At 46.4% G+C, this 19,241-nt stretch overlaps 2 protein-coding genes across 3 annotated transcripts in view; both read left to right on the forward strand.

The window, feature by feature from the left end:
* agbl4 (AGBL carboxypeptidase 4) overlaps positions 1–19,241 on the forward strand; it is a 215,423-nt gene that overhangs the window by 154,132 nt on the left and 42,050 nt on the right. The window lies entirely within an intron of this gene.
* Positions 7,036–18,314, forward strand: bend5 (BEN domain containing 5). Of its 2 annotated transcripts, none has more exons than XM_076153077.1 (6): positions 7,036–7,333; positions 8,416–8,546; positions 9,231–9,720; positions 11,023–11,171; positions 12,717–12,930; positions 13,045–18,314. In XM_076153077.1, the coding sequence occupies exons 1-6, from the start codon at positions 7,150–7,152 to the stop codon at positions 13,239–13,241; spliced, it is 1,365 nt and encodes a 454-aa protein (XP_076009192.1). In that variant the 5' UTR covers positions 7,036–7,149; the 3' UTR covers positions 13,242–18,314. The 2 variants fall into 2 exon arrangements, with proteins under 2 accessions (XP_076009192.1, XP_076009193.1); XM_076153078.1 differs by lacking the exon at positions 7,036–7,333 and adding an exon at positions 8,178–8,243.

Genomic DNA, 19,241 nt, shown 5'->3' on the forward strand with positions numbered 1-19,241 from the left:
TCGATAAATTAGCTCAGCGCTGGAACTTAAGAAACAAACACCTAGCAGATGCACCCAAGGCCAAACACGGAGACCGGCGTGGAGGCAGCGCTTATTTTAACCACGTTTCAGCTGCGCTCAGGTGTTTCTTTGAAGCGCTCAGGCATTTTAAGTGTACACACGAGTGCACCTGTGTCTCTGCACAATAAACACAATCAGTAAGGAAGGCAGGAAGGCCTTTGCTTTAGCACCTTCTTAGAAAATGTGAGCGATGCATTAACGTCTTACACACACACACACACTCCCACACCCACATACACACACTACCTGACAAGTGTTGTGCCTGTAGTGGTGAAAAGGTGAATTGTCTGGAACAGTCCTGACCTCGTCTGGGCCGGCAGACGACAAGAAACCTGTGCAAGACTTTACACCTCGAGCGTACGAGCAAGGGGGAGAGAGAGAGAGAGAGAGAGAGAGAGAGAGAGAGAGAGAGAGAGAGAGAGAGATTTCTAAGAAATACTATCAGGTCTGTGTGTAAATGAGCAGCTGTGAAAACAACACTTCCTATTATTGCCCTAATTATATCCTTTCCCTGTGAATTTGCATATTTTATCTCCCTGCACTTCATTATGGCAAACTATGCTTCCATTTTGATGAGGTAAAAAAAAAAAAAGCACAAAGCACACAAAGAGAGGAGATGAAGGATGTGCAGGAGAGAGGGAGACGGGCCTCATATTGAGTATTTTCCAGTTGATTTTGTTAAAGGTTTCTCTGCAGCGTGGCTAAATAAGCCGGCGCATGCTAATGAACAGAGACGGGCTGTAATAACTCACCACACAAAGAGAGATGGGAGTCAGATGGAGGGAGGAGTGAGAGGCCGTTAAGTATGAAGAATAGTTTGTGATGTTATTGAATTGATTGAACAACTCTCGCCTGTTTGCTTGAAGTTTGTTGTTGTTTTTGTCGGACTTATCTCAAACGCATAGAGGGCAAGATCACTGCTGTATGGACCCAGCAACTGGGGAGAGAGAGAGAGAGAGAGAGAGAGAGAGAGCGGTAGAGAGAGAGCAGAGAGAGAGAGCAGAGAGAGAGAGAGAGAGAGAGAGGGGTAGAGAGAGATGGAGAGAGAGCAGAGAGAGAGCTATACTCAGAGTAAATGACAGTAAATGACAACAGAAGTGTGTTTATATGTCCTTTTCCTTAAAGGGCGAGGCGTTGGAGGCAGTAAACAGGCTGTGGACGGACTGTGGGCTCTGAGATTATTTCTTTGTCACCAGGAGAGCCACCAGTGTTGCTGAGCACTGCTGTGGAGCAAATCCTCCCAGAGAGGACTGATTGGATTTTTGTTCCAGCGAGGCTTTTGTGTTAGCAGCATAGGGACAGGATAATAGAGGTTGATGCCACTCTGTCTCTGTGTTATGGCTGGAGGATTGAGTTTTTGGACTGTGTGTGTGTGTGTGTGTGTGTGTGTGTGTGTGTGTGCGTGTGTGTGTGTGTGTGTGTGTGTGTGTGTGTGTGTGTGTGTGTGCGTGTGCGCGTGTGTGTGTGTCTGCAGCAGCCCTACATCACTGTTATTCACAACTTCCTGCGCCCTGTCTGCATTAGAGGCTAAATATTGGGTTGAATATAGAAACATTGTGCCTCAGAGTGTCGGCTTGTGGCTGGTGGATGGATAAACTGTTACCATGCTGTGGTTTCATGTTGCAGGATGTCCCTTGCTCCAGTAGTCAAGGTCATCAGCCGAGTCTGTGCCTGCACCTCTCTCACAGCGGTGTGTGTGGAGTGTGTGGAGTGTGTGGAGTGTGTGGAGTGTGTTTGCCCACACGTGAGAGTGTAGAGTCATTAATGCGCAATAGTAATTTTATCCATTTTTAATCTCAGTAGAGGTGTTTTTCTTTTAATTGCTGCTCTCTCACCGGGGGTCGGGTCAGGAGCAGGACCTCTGGGAGCTGCTGGGGATTCTGTGTCTTTCTCAGTGGAAGGTTGAACCAAACGTTCAACTCAGACCAGACTCTCTCTCATTACACCACACAAATGTACTATTCTGATTCATACAATACATACTTCTGCCTTATTATTATCCATTTTACCAATTTTCACCAAATAGGAATTCTAATGTCGTCTTTATCTGTGCTGTTGAACTAATAGCATGAGCTTTCAAAGGACTACAGACTTCAGAAATCTCCAGAACGCTGCAATTTACAACTAAATCTGCTTGATATTCTGTGAGCACCTCAGGTAACAGCCTGAGATTATGAAGTTGTAAATGGAGGTGCATGTAAACGTTCCATTGGTTTGTGATCAGTCTAAGCGACCGCTGCGTACATTTCCCCATCTGGCTTTTCTCCCATATGTCAATTAAGCAACAGGTCCCGTCACTTCTATCCACACATATGTCTATACTCAGAAACATGTCAATAATTGCTTTGACCAAGGCGCTGCAAGTTGTAGCACAGTTTCACTCTCAAACTCCTTGTGCAGTTAAAAATCTGCTGAATGCTTCTCTGAGGATGAGGCTCAGTGGGAATGGCGGTGCTCTCCCGTCAGGTTTGTTGGCGTAACACCTGGTTGCCATGTCGTGTGGTGATCTTCCTCCTCTGTAAAGTTAAAGATGTCCCCGCAGTGAGAGACGTGCTGAGCTGTGTGTTGGACTGCCACATCCGCTGCCCTCCTCTGTCTGCACGCCTCACCTGTCTCACTGTCATCGCCCGCCCAGGTGCTGGAGGGAAGAATACGGCCGGAGAAATGTCTCTTCTCCTATTTTCGGTCTTGTTTTTAGTCTTTTTCTCCATGCAGAGATGTTTGCGAGATCCAATCATAACCAGATTAGCTGCAGGAAGATTTAAATGAGGTCAGTATGAACGGACCTGCAGTCTAATGGAGATGTATTTCATCAACCATCATCTCTGGCTGAGGCTCCGCGCTCATTTAGTCCTACGGATACAGAAAATGTGTTTGTTTTCCATACAGTGGAGTTTCCGTTTGCTGGCCTTGGATATGAATAAAAACATGAAACAGAATGATGGAGGAAGGTGGGGAGGCGTCGTGGCGTAAAGTCATTTTGTCGTCGCCTACTTTGGAGACTCGCTGTTCTTTCAACACAAATTAGGACAGGAATAATAAAACAGCAGCAAGTGGTGACAAAACAATAAATGTAAAAGTAATACATCTGCTGGGTTCTGATGCTCTCTCTCTCTCTCACACACACACGGCAGCTGCACCGGCACATCGCATTAAGCTCCAAATCAATCTGAACCTCCTCCAAGTGCACAGCAAGTCGCAGCTCCCGATTCTGTGGAGGGATTTGAGATCCGCGACCTTGTCTGTCCTTTACTAGTGTGTGTGTGTGTGTGGCCTGGGGGGGGGGGTCTCTGTCTGGCAGGTTTGTGGTTAAGCAAAGGCTGCTATTTGTCAAAGCCCCTCAACATGCCCCCGTCCCCTCAGCTGACCCTCCGCCTCCGCTGGCCCTCATTCCCCAGTGAGGAGCGATTTCCGTTTGGCCGGGGTTTTTATCTGCTATTATCAGTCAGATGCTGTGCACCTGTGCGCCTGGCTGCTCCTCTGCATGATAGGTGGCTGCGGCCGCCCGTCCAATCCCAGCGGCTCCCCCACTGTCAGTTACGGCGGCGGTGAGAAGTTCTCTGGCTGGCTCTGTCTGACAGTCGCCCCGGAGGAAAGGTAAGAGCAAGGGAAGAGAATCGAAGGGGAGAAATAGCATTAGGATGAGCTGTATTCCCACAGACCAGAGCCTGCCCACCGGCCAAACGCTGTGACTCACCTGGCTGCCAGATAAGTGGAGATTAGAGGAGAGGAGATGCTGGAAAAGGTATTAGAGCTATGAAAAAAAACCTTCTCTCTCAAACCCCGGGACAGCCCTGATGCTTTTAGGATTTCTCGTGTCATGTCGGACATTTGATGCCGCGGCTGAAAGGACACACACACACACAGACGGACAGTCACACAGATGAGACTCCCTTTTCTGGGTTTGTTTTTACCCTGTGTGTGTTCCCTGTAGTCTATTGTTTGACTCGCCGCTGCCACTGTATAAATTACAGTTTTGCCAGTTCCCTATCTAGTTAGCTGAGAATAACAGCTTTGTGACACCGGGGCCGGATCGATGCAGGTCCACAGCAGGAGGCAGAGCGGCCCCTAATGAACACAATTGACCGGTTCTGAAATATGATCAGTGTTTCTCTGGTGGTTATTATGTGTCTTATGAGGAAGATCGATGTCTCCTGGGTGGATCGCTGAGTGTACACAGTGTGATGACAGGGCCAGCACTGATCCCATTCTAAATGCTTAATGAAGGATTTACTCACTACTGTACTGCTGCTGTCTCTCTCTCTCTCTCTCTCTCTCTCTCTCTCTCTCTCTCTCTCTCTCTCTCTCTCTCTCTCTCGCCCCTCTGCCACTCTCAGTCAAAGGTTCTGTTCTCGGGCCCTGCAGCGTTACTAACCGATGAGCTCGTATGGGGCTCCTCTCTTCATTTCATGGGCTATCACTTTTTAAATTGGTGAATGCCTTCTTCGCGGTTGATTAGTAATTCATGTGAAGCTAATTAAGAGGCATAATAAGAGAAGGACTAGTGAGATGCCTCCAACCATAACAGGGAAACGCCATTACCCTGGACTGTAAACAGTTGTGATTGATCGTAGAAGATGCAGCCTAAAAGACGTGTACGCTCCTCTGGATCTATCATCTCCTGCCCAGACACCCATGTCTTCATTTTGCTCGGTGCTTTACTGATCGCAGAGCATCGCTCCAGAAAGTTGCCTCAGTGATCCCTCTGTCATGGCTGTCTCATGCCGGGTCTGTTGTCAGTGAGCTGCTGCTCGGGCTGACATCAGCCTCTGCCAGACATCATCGCCTCCCCACCTGCATCAGCATCTGTCCGTCCAGCAGATTGGCACAGGTGCTGCCTTCAGATTGGCTGCCCGTGTGCGGCAAAGTTAATGTACACGCCATCGCACACATCTCAGACATTTCTCACCCAATTGCAGGATTGCTCGTCCTGTTCGCTCGCTCTCTCTTATAGATTTATGTCTCACACACACACACACACACACACACACACACACACACACACACACACGTACACTGATCAGAAGCACTAAGGGTCGTTTACTTTTATTCCTACCCCCTCATCTCTCTGTCTGTCAGTGGACACTCTTTGTGATTCCAGGCGCATCACTGTGATGATGACGTGTGTACCCGCAGTCTAATTCCATCATCAGCATCATTACTGCTATTATCCCGTGTCTCCCTGTAATGCAGGCTAATGGATGACCAATAAAGATAGATGAGCCTGGCAGTGTGGAGCTAATAGGCAGGACATGATGTCTGGCTTCTGTCCTGACTGGAGTCTTTACCAAATCAACTGCACACACAGATGAAACATTAGTTAACCGTTATTTATAGTTAGTTCGCCCTGATTTAATGAATCGCTGTGTCTTTGCTTAGTAGGATGCCAATAGTTTCGGACAACTCTGAGTAGGTTTTATGTGCTTGACCAACTGTATAGAATGATTAGTAGCTGCCGTTTCCCTTTAATGTTGAGGACAGACAGACAGACAGTATTTCAACATGACTCTCTCTAATTCACTCTCCCCTACAACAGTGTGCCTGACCTTTAAGATTACAAGTTGTTAGTACATCTGTGAATGAATACATTGTTTTTATATCCTGTATGAAAGAACACAATATTTAGTCATGCATTAATGCATCCAGGTTATTTCTAATTTATCATCTAGAATCGGTTTATATCCATGAGAGAGCACAGTTTAAAAGATCCTGAGAAAAAACAAAACAACAAGTTGTGTTTCCCTTTAAGCAGTGGACACTTGAAAGACAGAAAGCTGTGGGAAATAAGCAGCCTTATGTTGGCAGGCCTGCAGACAGGAGAGCCATTGAGCAGAAGCTTAGATTAACTGTAATCCTCCATTGGGCTTGTTGAGAAGCAGCTCAAATCACTTGTCTATCACTTTCACCCGTTTCACTTTATTGAGGCTTTTGCCAAAATAGCAGAGTTGACGTATAAGCGGTCGTTACGTCCAAAACTTCTATTTGAGCCTAAATTTCTGTAAAATCTTCCCTCAATTACACAAGTGTTGCATAATTGAGCTTGTGTTAATGTTTGAACACTTGAAATCAGTCTGATTAAATAGCATAACGTGCAGATGTGAATGTATTGGAAGCTGGTAAGTGTAGTGCATTAAGGCCCCATGTGAGAAATAAAACAAAACAAATGGGAATATATCTGAGAGTTATTGTTGTGGCTTGGTTATAGATGTTCTCATATACATAAACACAAGGCAAACATCTTGGTGGAGCTGGCTTTTGACATAAGCTAAGCCGAAACTATGAAATAAAATATAAAAAAAATGTTCTAAACCTCTGCATCAGTTACTTTTTCAATTACAGCAGGTGAAGCAGAACCAAATTGTTGTTGTCATTTATCGACTGTGGCGCTCTGCGTTAGGGTAACAACTGAGAGAAATCCATCCCTTTGTGTGTTACCACCTGACTGTCATACAATAACAAAGAGTTCATTTGTGTCAACCGGCTTCAAGTCTGTGTGGTGTGAAACAAGAAACAGACGCAGAGGCGTACACAAGGAATCACACCAAAGAGCAATGAAATCAGCCTGGGCAGCTCATCATCCGGACGCTTTTGTCTGCTACAATTCCAGCAAAGACACCAGTAATGGATGCTTACAAGTGTAATGACCCGTAACCACGGAAACGTCCCAGCTCACCTCTAAAGGGAATGAAAGGTAAAGAATCCTATCCTGTGGTTGTTGTTTTTTTATTGAATCATTTCATTGCCTGGAGGTGTTGATGTCAATCATTATTAGACATACTTATTATTATTATATTATTATAATAATTATTGGGTATGTTTCTAATAACATGTGTGACTAAAATGTCCCCTGGTGTTTACATTAAAAATAATAATCATAATAATAAATGCTTAGTTAGTAGTTTCTTATCAACAGGTTCATATCTCGTCTATTACTCATGTCTGCTGCTCGTCTCTGGTGATGTGGAGCAGGCGAGAGCAGCCGAGCGCAGAAAGCCTCCTCTCCCCCCCTTTGTGTATATATTTTTTTAATACTTAGTGAGGAAAAACTGTCAACCATATCCAAAGTGCGGGACCAAAGAGAAGTAAAGAATGTATGCTTTCGTTCGGTTCTTTGAAGACGACATGTGCTACGCGTTGCCCGTTTCTGATGTGGACGATTTCAGACCTCTGCACAAAACAGATTTTGACGATCAGAAGGTGTATGAGGTTCACAGAGCCGAGCGGGATGGCAGCGCAGGCCGGCCGAGCGGCGCGCAGATCCTTGCCCTTGCAGGTGAGTTTACCTCGCTAACCTCGCTGCCTTTCCCGGTGGAACGAGGAATTTCATGCCTGATTTTGTGTGTTTGCAAAACTGTGTAACCTGTCAAAGCGCGACCTTCTGATCGATCCGTCCGGGACGCGATCAGCTGGAATGTGACACCGAGACAGAACAGCGTCCTCGGCCGGGGCTAGCTAGGTGGAGATGCTAGGTAGAGAAGCTAGGTAGAGATGCTAGGTAGACATGCTAAGATAAGTTTGGGACGCAGCCGCCCCTCGTCGCCGTCGCTTTGCGTGCTTTGACTCTCCGTGTGTCGCGTCGTTGTAGAACTCGTCCATGTTGTTGCCGTGCCGCCGTGCCGCCTGTCTGGGTAAAGACGTGACACGCAGCGTTAGCCTGTCACATCGGTTGTTTACAAAATGTAGCTAACAGAAGCTAGCTCGGCTCTGTGCTAGCATGTTAGCACAGAGGTGCTAGCTGGTTGCACGCACACACACACTGAGCTGTCAGTGCGTTGAAGCGACTTGTTTATGTATGCGGGCTAAGATGAGACATGTCTGTGTGTGTATAGAATGTGAAGCTAGTTTAGCATTAGCCTCTAGCATTCCCGGGTAGCTGTTAGCATTGTTAGCAAGTGTCCATGTAGATGCTGCAGCTGGAGCACAGTTCAACCTCTTTAAACATTAAATTAACCTTATAGTAACGACATGCCCGTAAGCAGCGCGTAGTAAACATGACTCTTTTAATCTCGGTGTATTTTGTGAGCGCTGTCATGTCCGATTTAAACGTTTATCAGCTGCAGGCAGAGCGAAGCTAACGGGATCTGTACATCACTAAGCTCCGCACCGTGCGTCCGGTCATACGTGTCCTGGTGCGGCAGAGCGAGGTGAGGTCACCGTCACCCGCATCCGTGGAGAAGCGCACGGTGAGCTTTAACATAGCGCTGAAGTGTATTAGTGTGTGTGTAGGCGCTCCACGTCCTGGAGCCCAATGAAACAAAGACATGACACAGATGAAGCAGTTTGTTTGATTGTTCTTCTTATGCAGAGTTTGGTGAACAACACCAACGAGTTTATGTGTGACTTTACTCTCCACAGACACAGTAGAGGAGTTTGAAGACAGTATAATGCAAAAGAAGATGAAAATTCCCAAGATGTCCATCAAGAATTCAGGAAACTCAATTGAGAACAGTTTTGGAGAGGAGAGAACGCCGCTCAGGCATAAAAAGGTAAGATCACACCTAGCTGAGTCTTAAAGTAGATGATGGTACGTCTAAATGTGGTTGAGGACTTTCTAGGACAAAGTGAGCTGGTGCCATGAAGCACCAACACTCATAATAATATTTGATTAATATTCAAATTAATTAAATTGCAGCATAAAGATTTAAGAAGATAAACCTACAGCTTCTGTGTGTTTATGAGCCACGACTCCTGCCAACACTCTCCTGTCACTTAAATGAAGCAGTAAAGTTGCTTACTGTGTCACTAAGGACTCTGACTCCATTATTAATGTGGCTCATATGTGTGTCCACGTGTCACATCGATGTGTACATGGGCATCGCTTTACCTTAGCGTATCCGCTGGTGATACAATGTGACTTTGTGATAAATTTGGCTGATACCCAAAGTCCCCCATGCTATTTATACATACAGTGTATGATGGATTAACACAAATTCAGCACTCTGGACAGCTGCCCTTTCCCACACAAATCCTCTGAGCGGCTCATCAAACAGCTCTGTGACTCCACTCCTCCCAGTTCACATTCAGATATATATAGAGTCACATTTACCCCAGTATAGAAGAGATCAACTTTGTTAATGCTGCTCATATTCACACCTTTCTAGTTCAAACATTTTCTTTCATCTGGCGTCTGTTTCTCTTCCCTCATCATTGCTTGGTTTGGTTCCCCTCAGGCCCTGTCTCAGGACCATGGACGCCCTCTGTCCAACTCCTCCAAGAGCCTGGCAGCAGTCGTTGCTCGTCTGGAGAGAAACGCTGCCAGCTCCTGTATGGAGGGAGAAGAAGACCTGGAAGAAGACCGGCTGGCCGAGGAAGGGGAGGATGTAGATGATGATGACGAAGATACAGAGTTGGAAAGTCAACATCATCATCACCAGCAGCAGCAGCAGCAGCAGCCGCAGCATCTGGAGGTGGACACAGATTGCGTGTCTGAAGTAGCCACAGCGGTGGTTCCTCGGGTCTTGTACGAGGAGCTGGTTCACAGCTACAGGCAGCAGGAGGAGGAAATGAGGAGGCTGCAGCAGGAGCTGGAGAGAACCCGCAGACAGCTGGTACAGCAGGCAAAGAAGCTGAAGGAATATGGCAGCCTGCTGACAGAGGTCAAGGAACTGAGGGACTTCAACAGACGGCTACAAGACGTACTTCTCATGCGACTTGGCAGCGGTGAGAGACCAGATGCATACACATCCACACAAACACACACACACACACACACACACACACACACACACACACACACACACAGCTCCTGCCTCTGCCCCTGGGGTCAAGACAGACTTCAAGTCTTAGTAACAAGGAGGGCCACAGTTTGGGGACTAGGTGCTGAACACAAATAGTTGTAGAGTAGTAAAACACGTAACAAGGCTCAGAACCTTTCAATCTTAAACAAATCAGGCTTTTAAAAGTCACACCTGTACAGAGATTGATTAGTAAGCAAGGTATACTTAATGACATCTCACTAAATTAATGATATGTGGGTTAGTGGTGCATTAGTAGCAGCAAAGACAGTAAAGAACCTATTTGTTGTTCTTTTCATAATATGGCTGTTATTAAATGGGGAAAGAAATGTATGAGTGCTAACTTTGTCAAGAGTTAGTCAGCTCCCTTGAAGAGTTGGACACAGTTGCCAGGTTACCGTCTTGTCGGCGTAATGGACAGGCTAAAGATTAAAGGCCCCGCAGAATGCTTCATCCGACGCAGCCTGTCCAGCTCCTGTCAGAAGCTATATGTGTTTACGTCTCTTTCTGAGTGCTCACCGTACAAGGTGGAGCAAAACACCCTCCGTCCTCTGTGTGTGTGTGTGTGTGTGTGTGTGTGTGTGTGTGTGCCTTTGTTTTGGTCATCTCAATGTGATTAATCATAAAGGTGGGGGAACAGCAGGAGAGGAAGAAGAGCAGTGTGCAGGAATTCTGCATCTTCTGTGTTTCTGTACTCTACATGATTATAAACTGAGACATTAAGTGGTTTAACAGTGCACACAAGGCATTCCTCTTCCTGCAGCATCATCACACAGCTGCGTGAATCAGGCCTGTGTGTGTGTGTGTGTGTGTGCGTGTGGTGGAGTTGTAGAATTCCAGATTCTGTTGGATGAGGCATACTGCAACATTAAAGCCCCCTACTGTCCTGCGGGGTGGGGAGTGTGAGGCGCTGACATTAAAACTCATCAGCTACTTTGGATCCTAATTTACGGGGCTAAAATAACTGCATGCCACCAGGGAAGCCATCAGCTCCGAGCAAGTTAGCAGGCGAGGCTTTGGGCTCTGTTCCAAGGCTAGAGAGTAGAAACGGCCTGAACACATGCCGCTACATTCAAATACATCTGTCCTCTTCTTTGGTTGGAGCCCGATCCTCTGTTGTCAGGTTTCGGCGCTTGAACCTTATTGAACTTAACGTGAGATTAAAGCTTTCACAGGCTTGCCGCTCGCACCTTCCTGATATCACATAACACGCCTGTATTGTCTCCAGAGCCTATGCACGACAACGGCACTCAGACAATCAAGGCAGAGGTGGTTGAACCCATTGTTGAGGCCCAGGAGGCGTGCAGAGAAGAAGCCAACACCAGCTCCAGCTACTCGCCCTCGCCCAGAACGGTTTACACCTGCAACGACGGCAAGGTCAGTCTCACTGCAACATGACTACCTCTCCTACATGTCAGCTGTTTCAGCCTGCTCTGTGTCTGATTCAGCCCAAAGACTTGAAGCAAAGATACTGTATTATGTGTAAATATGACACCGTTGGCATAGTGATGGAGCGCCTCCCCCTCGTCTAAACCTCCAGTTTATGAGTTCTACAGAAGTTGTAGTTTTCCTTCAGAGCAGCTCATGAATTCTCCCCAAAACCAGCAGGAGCACTTCATCATATTAAGTTATGAGTGTTCTCTGGTAAAGCCTTGTTTACATCACTGAGGTTTATCAACACAGCTGTAAATCAACCAACTCCTTCTAATTATGATGGATGAGGGAGCAGGTAAAGCTTTTTGTCCGTCAAACGCATTCATACCTGCACCTACACAGTCTGTAAAGGCAGAGAGTGGAGTTGTATAAGATCCTGTCTGTGTGTGTGTGTGTGTGTGTGTGTGTGTGTGTGTGTGTGTGTGTGTGTGTGTGCGTGTGCGTGTGTGCGTGTGCGTGTGTAGGATACGCTGTGCTTCCTCCTCACACACACACATGAACTTTGCAGTGGCCCTGATAGTTAATCAGCCTTTCACCCCGGTTGCCCTACCCGAGCAGGTAAACAAGGTTGAGGAGATTATTATTGTTCCTGCAAGCCCAGCCAGCATCATCAGTGTTTATTAGCCTGTTAGGGTTCCTTGCTCCCCCACTGCTGTAACTCAGCCGCCGTCCTGTCTCTGATGACAGGGGGGGAATTGGTACTACAAGCTGTGGGGCCTGCAGCCACTTCATGCGTGAAGAACACTAGCAAATTAGAATTCTCCGACATCAGGGACCACATATTAATTATTTGCACGAGAGGAATTTAAAGTGACTGACAGGTTAGCCGGAGTGAGGGAGGGGGGGAGCGGGAAGAAGGTGGGAAGAAAGGGAGGGGGGGAGAGGGAGAAGGGAGGTGTGTTGGAGGGAGGGAGGTGAACGAGGAGTAACAAGGAGGGAGGATAAAAACAATCTCATCTAAGTTGATGGCAGTGAGAGACTGCTCTGCTGGCCCCGGGCCTAAAGCACATTAGCTGTACAGGGAAAAGCCTTTTGGATGTTGGCCTAAAGACTTTACAGTGGTAAGAGGAAGGGGAAGAGAAGCACACATGCCCGCCGCTGAACCTGCTCACCCAAAAAGCACAAGGGCCCGGGCTGGCCGGTGACTGGGAGTGTTTGGTGCAGGCTTATGCAACGTGGGCTGAGTACACAGGAGGTAATCCAGGCTCAGGCTGCCGGTGGCCTGATCTTATTTATGTATCCTGGCTGGGGAAAGTGGTCCCTCTTGAGGATTCTAATTTGGGTCTGAGCAGGTAGGCTGAGCAGTGGAACACACCTGATTATGATGCTTTGAGAGGCTTTACGCCGTTTCTCAAGAGTGTGGCTGCATTTGTTCAGCCGTCTTTAAACAAATTAAACAACCACAACAACGGTGAGCTAACCAAACTCATCAACATCCCGCTCGCCCTCCGTGTGTCCTCACCGCCCTCTCCCTCTCTCTCTCTGCAGGTGCACCTCGGCGGTGGGATCTGGGTGGAGGAAGAGAAATGGCACCAGCTACAGCGAACCCAGGGAGACTCCAAGTTCACCAAGAACCTGGCAGTCATGATCTGGGGCACGGAAACCCTCAAGAACCGCAGCGTCACCGGAGTGGCCACCAAAAAGAAGAAGGACGCTCTGCCCAAACCTCCGCTCTCACCCAGCAAGCTGAAAATCGTCCGAGGTAAGGTTCTTAGCTTGTTCTTGTGCTGATTGATCTCTTAAGGAAAACTTGCAGAAATATTTAGAACAAAGGAAAGTTACTAGCCTGACTACTCACGCTCGCTCCCTCCCCCAGAGTGTCTCTACGACCGAGTGTCTCAAGAGACCGCCGACAGTGCGGAGATCACGCAGAGATTGTCCAAAGTGAACAAATACATTTGTGAAAAGATCATGGACATCAACAAGTCCATCAAGAACGAGGAGCGGCGGGAGTCCAAGCTGCTCATCAGACAGACAGTGAAGATGGAGAACTTCACCTACGATGGCATTTAGCGAACACCGGTCGTCACACCAGCGCCTTCTGCCCCCCTGTGGTCCGCAGGATATTGAGGGGACTTGATATGGGTGGTGGGGGGATGTTTGTCACAGTCTCAGGAGGAGGTTCTTTCATTTGACACATTGGATTGATTACTACACAAAAAATAGAAAAGCGCTCTCCTCTCCCTACACGACTCGAGCAACCATCTCCTTCCTCAGCTGCCAATCTGCCCACCGGCCTACAGACAGCTTTACCCAGCATGCATCAGTTTTAAGCGGCGCGACCTGGCGTGAGTGTTTTTATAAGCTTTACAGTGGGATTGGTATGGATACATTGGTTTATCGAGGTGCGAGCAGAGTTTAGATGTGATTGTTTGGAAAATAATCGACGTATCGTTCTGTGTCAGAACATCATTTAGAGAAGTTTAACTCTTAAGAAATAAGAGGTAATGTCCCAGGATAAAGTCTCCTGTATACAATGGAGAGAGGATGACGATGATGATGATGATGATGAAGATGAATGCTGGATATTTGAGTGTGTGTTGTCGGTACTTAAAGTATGGTAACAGCCATATATTGCATATTGCAGCTGATAGTGTTGCTCCTAGTGATTATGAGTGTGTGTGCTCCTTTTATAAGGCATCACTTTATTCTAACAGGGCTGAGGGACATTTTGTGGGAGACGTGATTCTAAAGTAGGTCTGTAGGTTTGCTATCTGCGTTTTTTTGTATGCCCAGCTTCTGGTTCAGAGGATTTGCCATCAATGTGAGAGCACAAGGAAACAAACCTGTGTGTGTCTCCTAATCAGACCTGTCAGACAATGTGACTGTTTAAGGAGTCTTTAGTGGTACAGGCGTGTTTAAAGCCCAGAAAGGCCTTATAATGGATTTGGCAATCACCAGGGACTTGGACGTCCCCGGGTTTTCTAGTAAGCTGTGATTGTAACTGTACAGTAAGCTGAAGTGTTGAAGCTTCACCTGCACTTTGCTGTGAGAATGTACGAGGTGGCTCCAGGTACGTCACGCCGTAACGCCCAGCTGAGCCGGGCCCTCTGCTCAAACTTCTCTCTGTAGTTAGAAGCCGCCGCCGCTGATGCCGCCGCCGCGCTGCACAGGACAATGTGAGGGAGAAGATCAGGGCCGGGCTCAGCTGGTTCCTGGTGTGGAGGCAGTGTTAGCTGTGGGTAAAGCTGTCTGAAGCTCTGTTGTGTTGTTGAACTTCTCGGGGCCTTGCTGAACCCCATAATAACAAACCCCCCCCTCTGTTTTTTACACCACGCCACTTGGGAACAAAGTAAGGTAGCTCCAGTGACACTTCCCTCTGAGCTCTGCCATCAGAAACTTTGGAAATGTCTTGATTTTTGTGTATGCTTCTTTTTTTTTTAAATGTTTTTCTTCTCTCCTTTTTTTTTGGTTTTGTTGTTTTGATCCAAGATGGTTTGTGTGGCTGTCTGCAGGCTGGAACTAAACGCTGCAGATTGAAATCTCAACTGTGACCTAGCTGTGGCTAACTGTGAATCTGCTGCAGAGCTGCCCGTCAAGCCTCTCTCCTCCTCTCCACACTCAAGATTCCTGTTTGTCGGTTGGTTTATTTCTCTCCATTATTCACTCTGTTATTCTCTCAAGTTCAGATCAGCCTTTTGTGAAGTTTCTTTCTATTCAGAGACATTTTAGTGTACAGAAAGTACTTCTTCTTCTTCTTCTTCTACTTCTCCTTTCTTTTTTTTAAGTTTTTCACCGATCATTGATGTTACATTTTTCTAGTCATGTGTTACAGTTTGAAGCTTTCTGGTCAAAGTTCTGTCCAGTTGATGTAACTGATGTTGTTCTCTCTTTGTTACCTTTTGTTAAGCTCTTAATTGTTTTGTTTGGTTTGAAGCTTGATGTTGTATATCAGCTGTAGATCTGTGACATCTACACGCAAATGAAAAAGAAAGTATCTCCCTCCTCTCAGCCAAAGTGATCTCCATGGAGACACCAGGCTCCTCTTAACCTTTGACCGAGCCCATACATCTGAACTACACTCACTAGGCTTGGTAGTTTAGAAGCCTCCTGTAGTGAATGCTATTGATTTCTAATGATCTGCCGCAGTAAGGTCAAAATCTGTAATGTAAAGCCGCCGCCGCCGCCGCACTGTAGCGACGGAGATGCAGTAGTTAGCTCATCACAAATCATTTACATTGAATGCACTTTAAACCTCCGGGCAGTTTCTTCACACTTAAAGACTTTTGTTTGTCGTATTCGTCCAGTCTTATAGAATAAGGCCCAACAATCATCGTATTACCATGAAGCACCTTATGACGTTTTGGTTACGCTGTTAGATATGATTTAGCCTGTGGTGTGCTAACGCACCAACAAGCTCAAGAGAATCACACACAAAGTCCAATATTCAGCTCACTGGCGGTGAATTAGTGCAGGAAACCAGGCGTCCACTCGTCCTGTGACATGCAGAACTGCTCCTGCAGCTCCGCCACGGTTGCCTAAACACTAAGTGAGCTCCCCGGCAAATAGAATAGCAAAAGAGACGAAATTCTGCTACGACACACTCGGCTTTCTCCCCAAACACACGATCAATCAATTGAAAGATATGAAAGATATGAAACGTGCACACTGACTGGATAATGTGCTTTAACACGTCAAGATGCTGGTTGTGTGTAGATACGAGCTATAGAGACAAAGAGAAGTGTGTATTTTTTACAAATGAGTGGTAAATGTAAGCCAAAGTATTGAATGCTGAGATCAAGGTACCGAAGCGGGAGGCTGACGGAGGAATCAGCTGCGTTTGCACAAAACTTGCCCTTGCCAAGGCGACGGAGCTTAGTGAACCTTAAGCCACCACAACGGTGACATAGTGATATATATTTTTGTTTCCTAAATATGTCTTTTACATGCTGTCATTGAGCTTTCGTCTTTTGTTTCTTTGTGTCTTTCCTTGTACAAAGCAACACGTGAGGTTTACGTGTGGGCGTGTGGTTTTAAACTTCACACGCTTTAAGAGAACTTCGATGGTTTTCTGCTGTGCAAAGCGATACGTCTTCGTCTCGTATCGGGCTTTGGTTTGATGCCAAACGTGGGTGCGGTTGAAGATAAGAGGGGTTACTGCTTTAAGATAGACATTAACAGCTGTTACTCAGACTAATCCTTCACCTAAAAGCATCTTCAGCGGATGAAATCTGCATGAAAGTGTATTTTAACCCAGATTAGGCTTTAATCTGCCGCAGCGGGGTCGGCCTCTGTCAAACGCGTCAGACGAGCAGAGAGCCGGCCTCACACTGGTCACACACCAATAAAGTGCTGTTTGTTGACGTATGGGAGATCACCAAATGGATGTTTGGGTTACAGACTCGTCTCTGTAACGCCGCCCAGACTGCCCGTTTTACTTTACAGGTCAGGGAGGGAATGGAACCTCTGCTGACCGTCGCCCCCCTCTCTCCCTCCCCCCTCCCCTCGCTCCACCTTCAGCTCCTTACTCTCCCAACATTTCATGGACTGGATTAAAAAAAAAAAAAAACTGCATAACTATCAAGATAATGGCAAATCCTGTCCTCCTCGCTTGACGTCCGGGCTTCTGTTGTGTACGGCTGTCAGATGTTGACAAGCGCGAGAGTTTAATGTTTGCTTTTGACAGGATGATTGCGAAAAGATAAGTTCCAGCTTCACTGTGTGAAACGATAAATGGCTTTTTTTTTTCTCTGTTTTTGCAATTAAGTGTATACAAAAATCCATGACTATTTGAGCCTCAGATACAATGTCAGACTTACTTCAGACAGACGGGTGGGAGGGAGGAACACATTGCCGGGTCTATATTTTTCTTAAAGTAGCTATAAACATTCAAAGATCTGCAGTAACTTTGTATACAATCCACAAACCGGTTCTACTTCATCTAGCTTCACCGTCCTACCTCATTGTTACTCTGGTGTTTGTTTGTCCGTGACTGTAAACTATGTATGTATATTAAAACAAAAAAATATATAGGAAAGTTATACCTGGTTACTCTCAACATGTACAGCATATAAAAGTTATAAAACACCTCAGTACACAAAACCATTCTTAGGAGAAACCTGTTTTATTACCTGCTTAATGATGCTGCTGTAAACGGGTGTGTGTGTGTGTGTGAGAGAGTGTGTGTGTGAGCGTGCGTGTGTGTGTGTGTGTGTGTGAGGGGGCTCGTCTCTGGTTATATATATATATATCTCCGCTCTTTGCTATGTCGTGCAGTAGATCAGTGGTTGTGTTCTGTCTCTGTATTGCGTTCTGAGATTTCTACTGGTTTCGGTGCTACCAGCTCACAGTTCTGAACTGATCTGTCTATCGGACCTCAAACGGTGCTGTTTTTCTATGTTTTTATCCTCATATAGCTCTGTTTTATTCAGGTGTGTCTGTCGCCGATATCCCCTCAGCTAATCAGCTTAATATGATGACGTTAAGCCAAAATACTTTGCAAAATGATAACCCTGCTATTATCTACTCTATGCTATCCATCCAAATACTGTAGATAGTGCGTATACCCTCAGCTGGGAGTTACCTCAGACCCGGCTGATTTGAAATGGATGCATCTGCTTCTCCACACCTGTTGTCTACCTGTCCTCACGTTGTTGCAGTGTATTTCAGAAATATGCATTTTTAAACGGTTAGATCAGGTTACACTCGCTAGAAACACAACCAGATCTCACTCCGGAAAAACAACAGGACGCCACTGTTCACCGCTTTACGGCCCAGACTCTGCCTGGGTGGAAGTCCTCAGCAAAACCTCATCCTCCTCCAGTCAAACTCATCCGCTTGTTTCCACAGGGGAAAGAGTTTCCATTGGTGGTTTATTTATGATTGGAATAATGTTTCGAAAACTCTAAACCAAACTCTGAAATGCTTTAGGGAACATACTGGCCAAGAATGTCTCAAAGGCGTTCTGGGAGATCCCTGAGAATCTGTGTTGTACAATCAAGATTTATAAGAGTGTCGGCGTATCCGTTTTACCTCTGAACACACCGGCGATGGTGGTATCTCCCCGTCCCTCGCTGCTGAACACACATTCATCCACACAAAAAAAAAGAAAAGGAGGTTTCTGTATTGAAAGTGACTTTCTTGTAGTTTGACTGTGAACTAGAATAAGTAGACTTCGGCTTAAAGACGCTGAAAGGACTCAAAAGAAGTGCAGTACACGTTTTCTTTCGCCCTGTGCAGTGACACCAATGGAAACTTTCCTGCGCCAAAGCATTTGAAGTATGTGGATATTTTTCTTGGGGTGGTTTACCTGTCAGTGTGTAACAGTATCTGTGTATTTTCTACTCTGACTGTCTGTGAACATGAAATGTGTGGGGGGATCCTTCTCTACTGTGAGCAATGTGCTACAACACACAGCGGCTGGTGTTTGGGGGGGGGAAGCACTCGGGTCGGTCGCTGGGTTTCGGCCTTGTATCCCTGGATACAGTGCTGGATCACGGGGGGGTGGGGGGGAGGTTACCCAGAGGGGTTTTCAGTCTAATGGAATACTCACCTGGTACCACATCAGTGTTGGTATCGAATGGGGGGGGGGGACAATGACAAATCCAGAGTGTAAGTGAACTACACAGGGCTGCCTGGGTATCTGCCTGTGTGTAGTCGGTGTAACTGCATTGCAATGATCAATAGGGTTAGACAGGGTTTGTTACTGTACGCTGTATTTACAGTTGCTTTGATAATGTGAAAAGAATATCAATTGCAGTTCTCACTCCCTCACTCCCCCCTCCCTCCTCCCCCCCCACCCCACATTGACAAAGAACACACCAATGTTGTATGCTGACTGAGAGTGTACATGTCTTTGCTAAACCGGCCACACCTCTGCTATGCGAGCAACTTTTGATGCTTGGCGACCTGTTGTGTGTTTCTCTCTGCTGCAGTCAGGAACACCTGTTTCATGTAAAGATCAACTGAAATAAATCCAGTCTTTTATTCTATCAGCACAAAACTCTTCTGCTTTTCTTTTTTGTCTGTTTTTTCCTTCGTCAAAGAGAGAAATGATGACATAAAAGTGAAACT

Source organism: Genypterus blacodes, unplaced genomic scaffold, assembly GCF_046128005.1.
Source record: "Genypterus blacodes isolate CSIRO-AG114 ecotype Tasmania unplaced genomic scaffold, CSIRO-AGI_Gbla_v1 ptg000058l_1, whole genome shotgun sequence".
NCBI lineage: Eukaryota > Metazoa > Chordata > Actinopteri > Ophidiiformes > Ophidiidae > Genypterus > Genypterus blacodes.

Excerpts from the sequence above, each read along its gene's own strand:
- bend5 (XM_076153077.1), top strand. The coding sequence starts at position 7,150 with ATGTATGCTTTCGTTCGGTTCTTTGAAGACGACATGTGCTACGCGTTG. Across the intron at positions 8,547-9,230 it reads CGCCGCTCAGGCATAAAAAG|GCCCTGTCTCAGGACCATGG; the intron begins GTAAGATCACAC and ends GGTTCCCCTCAG. Across the intron at positions 9,721-11,022 it reads TCTCATGCGACTTGGCAGCG|AGCCTATGCACGACAACGGC; the intron begins GTGAGAGACCAG and ends TATTGTCTCCAG.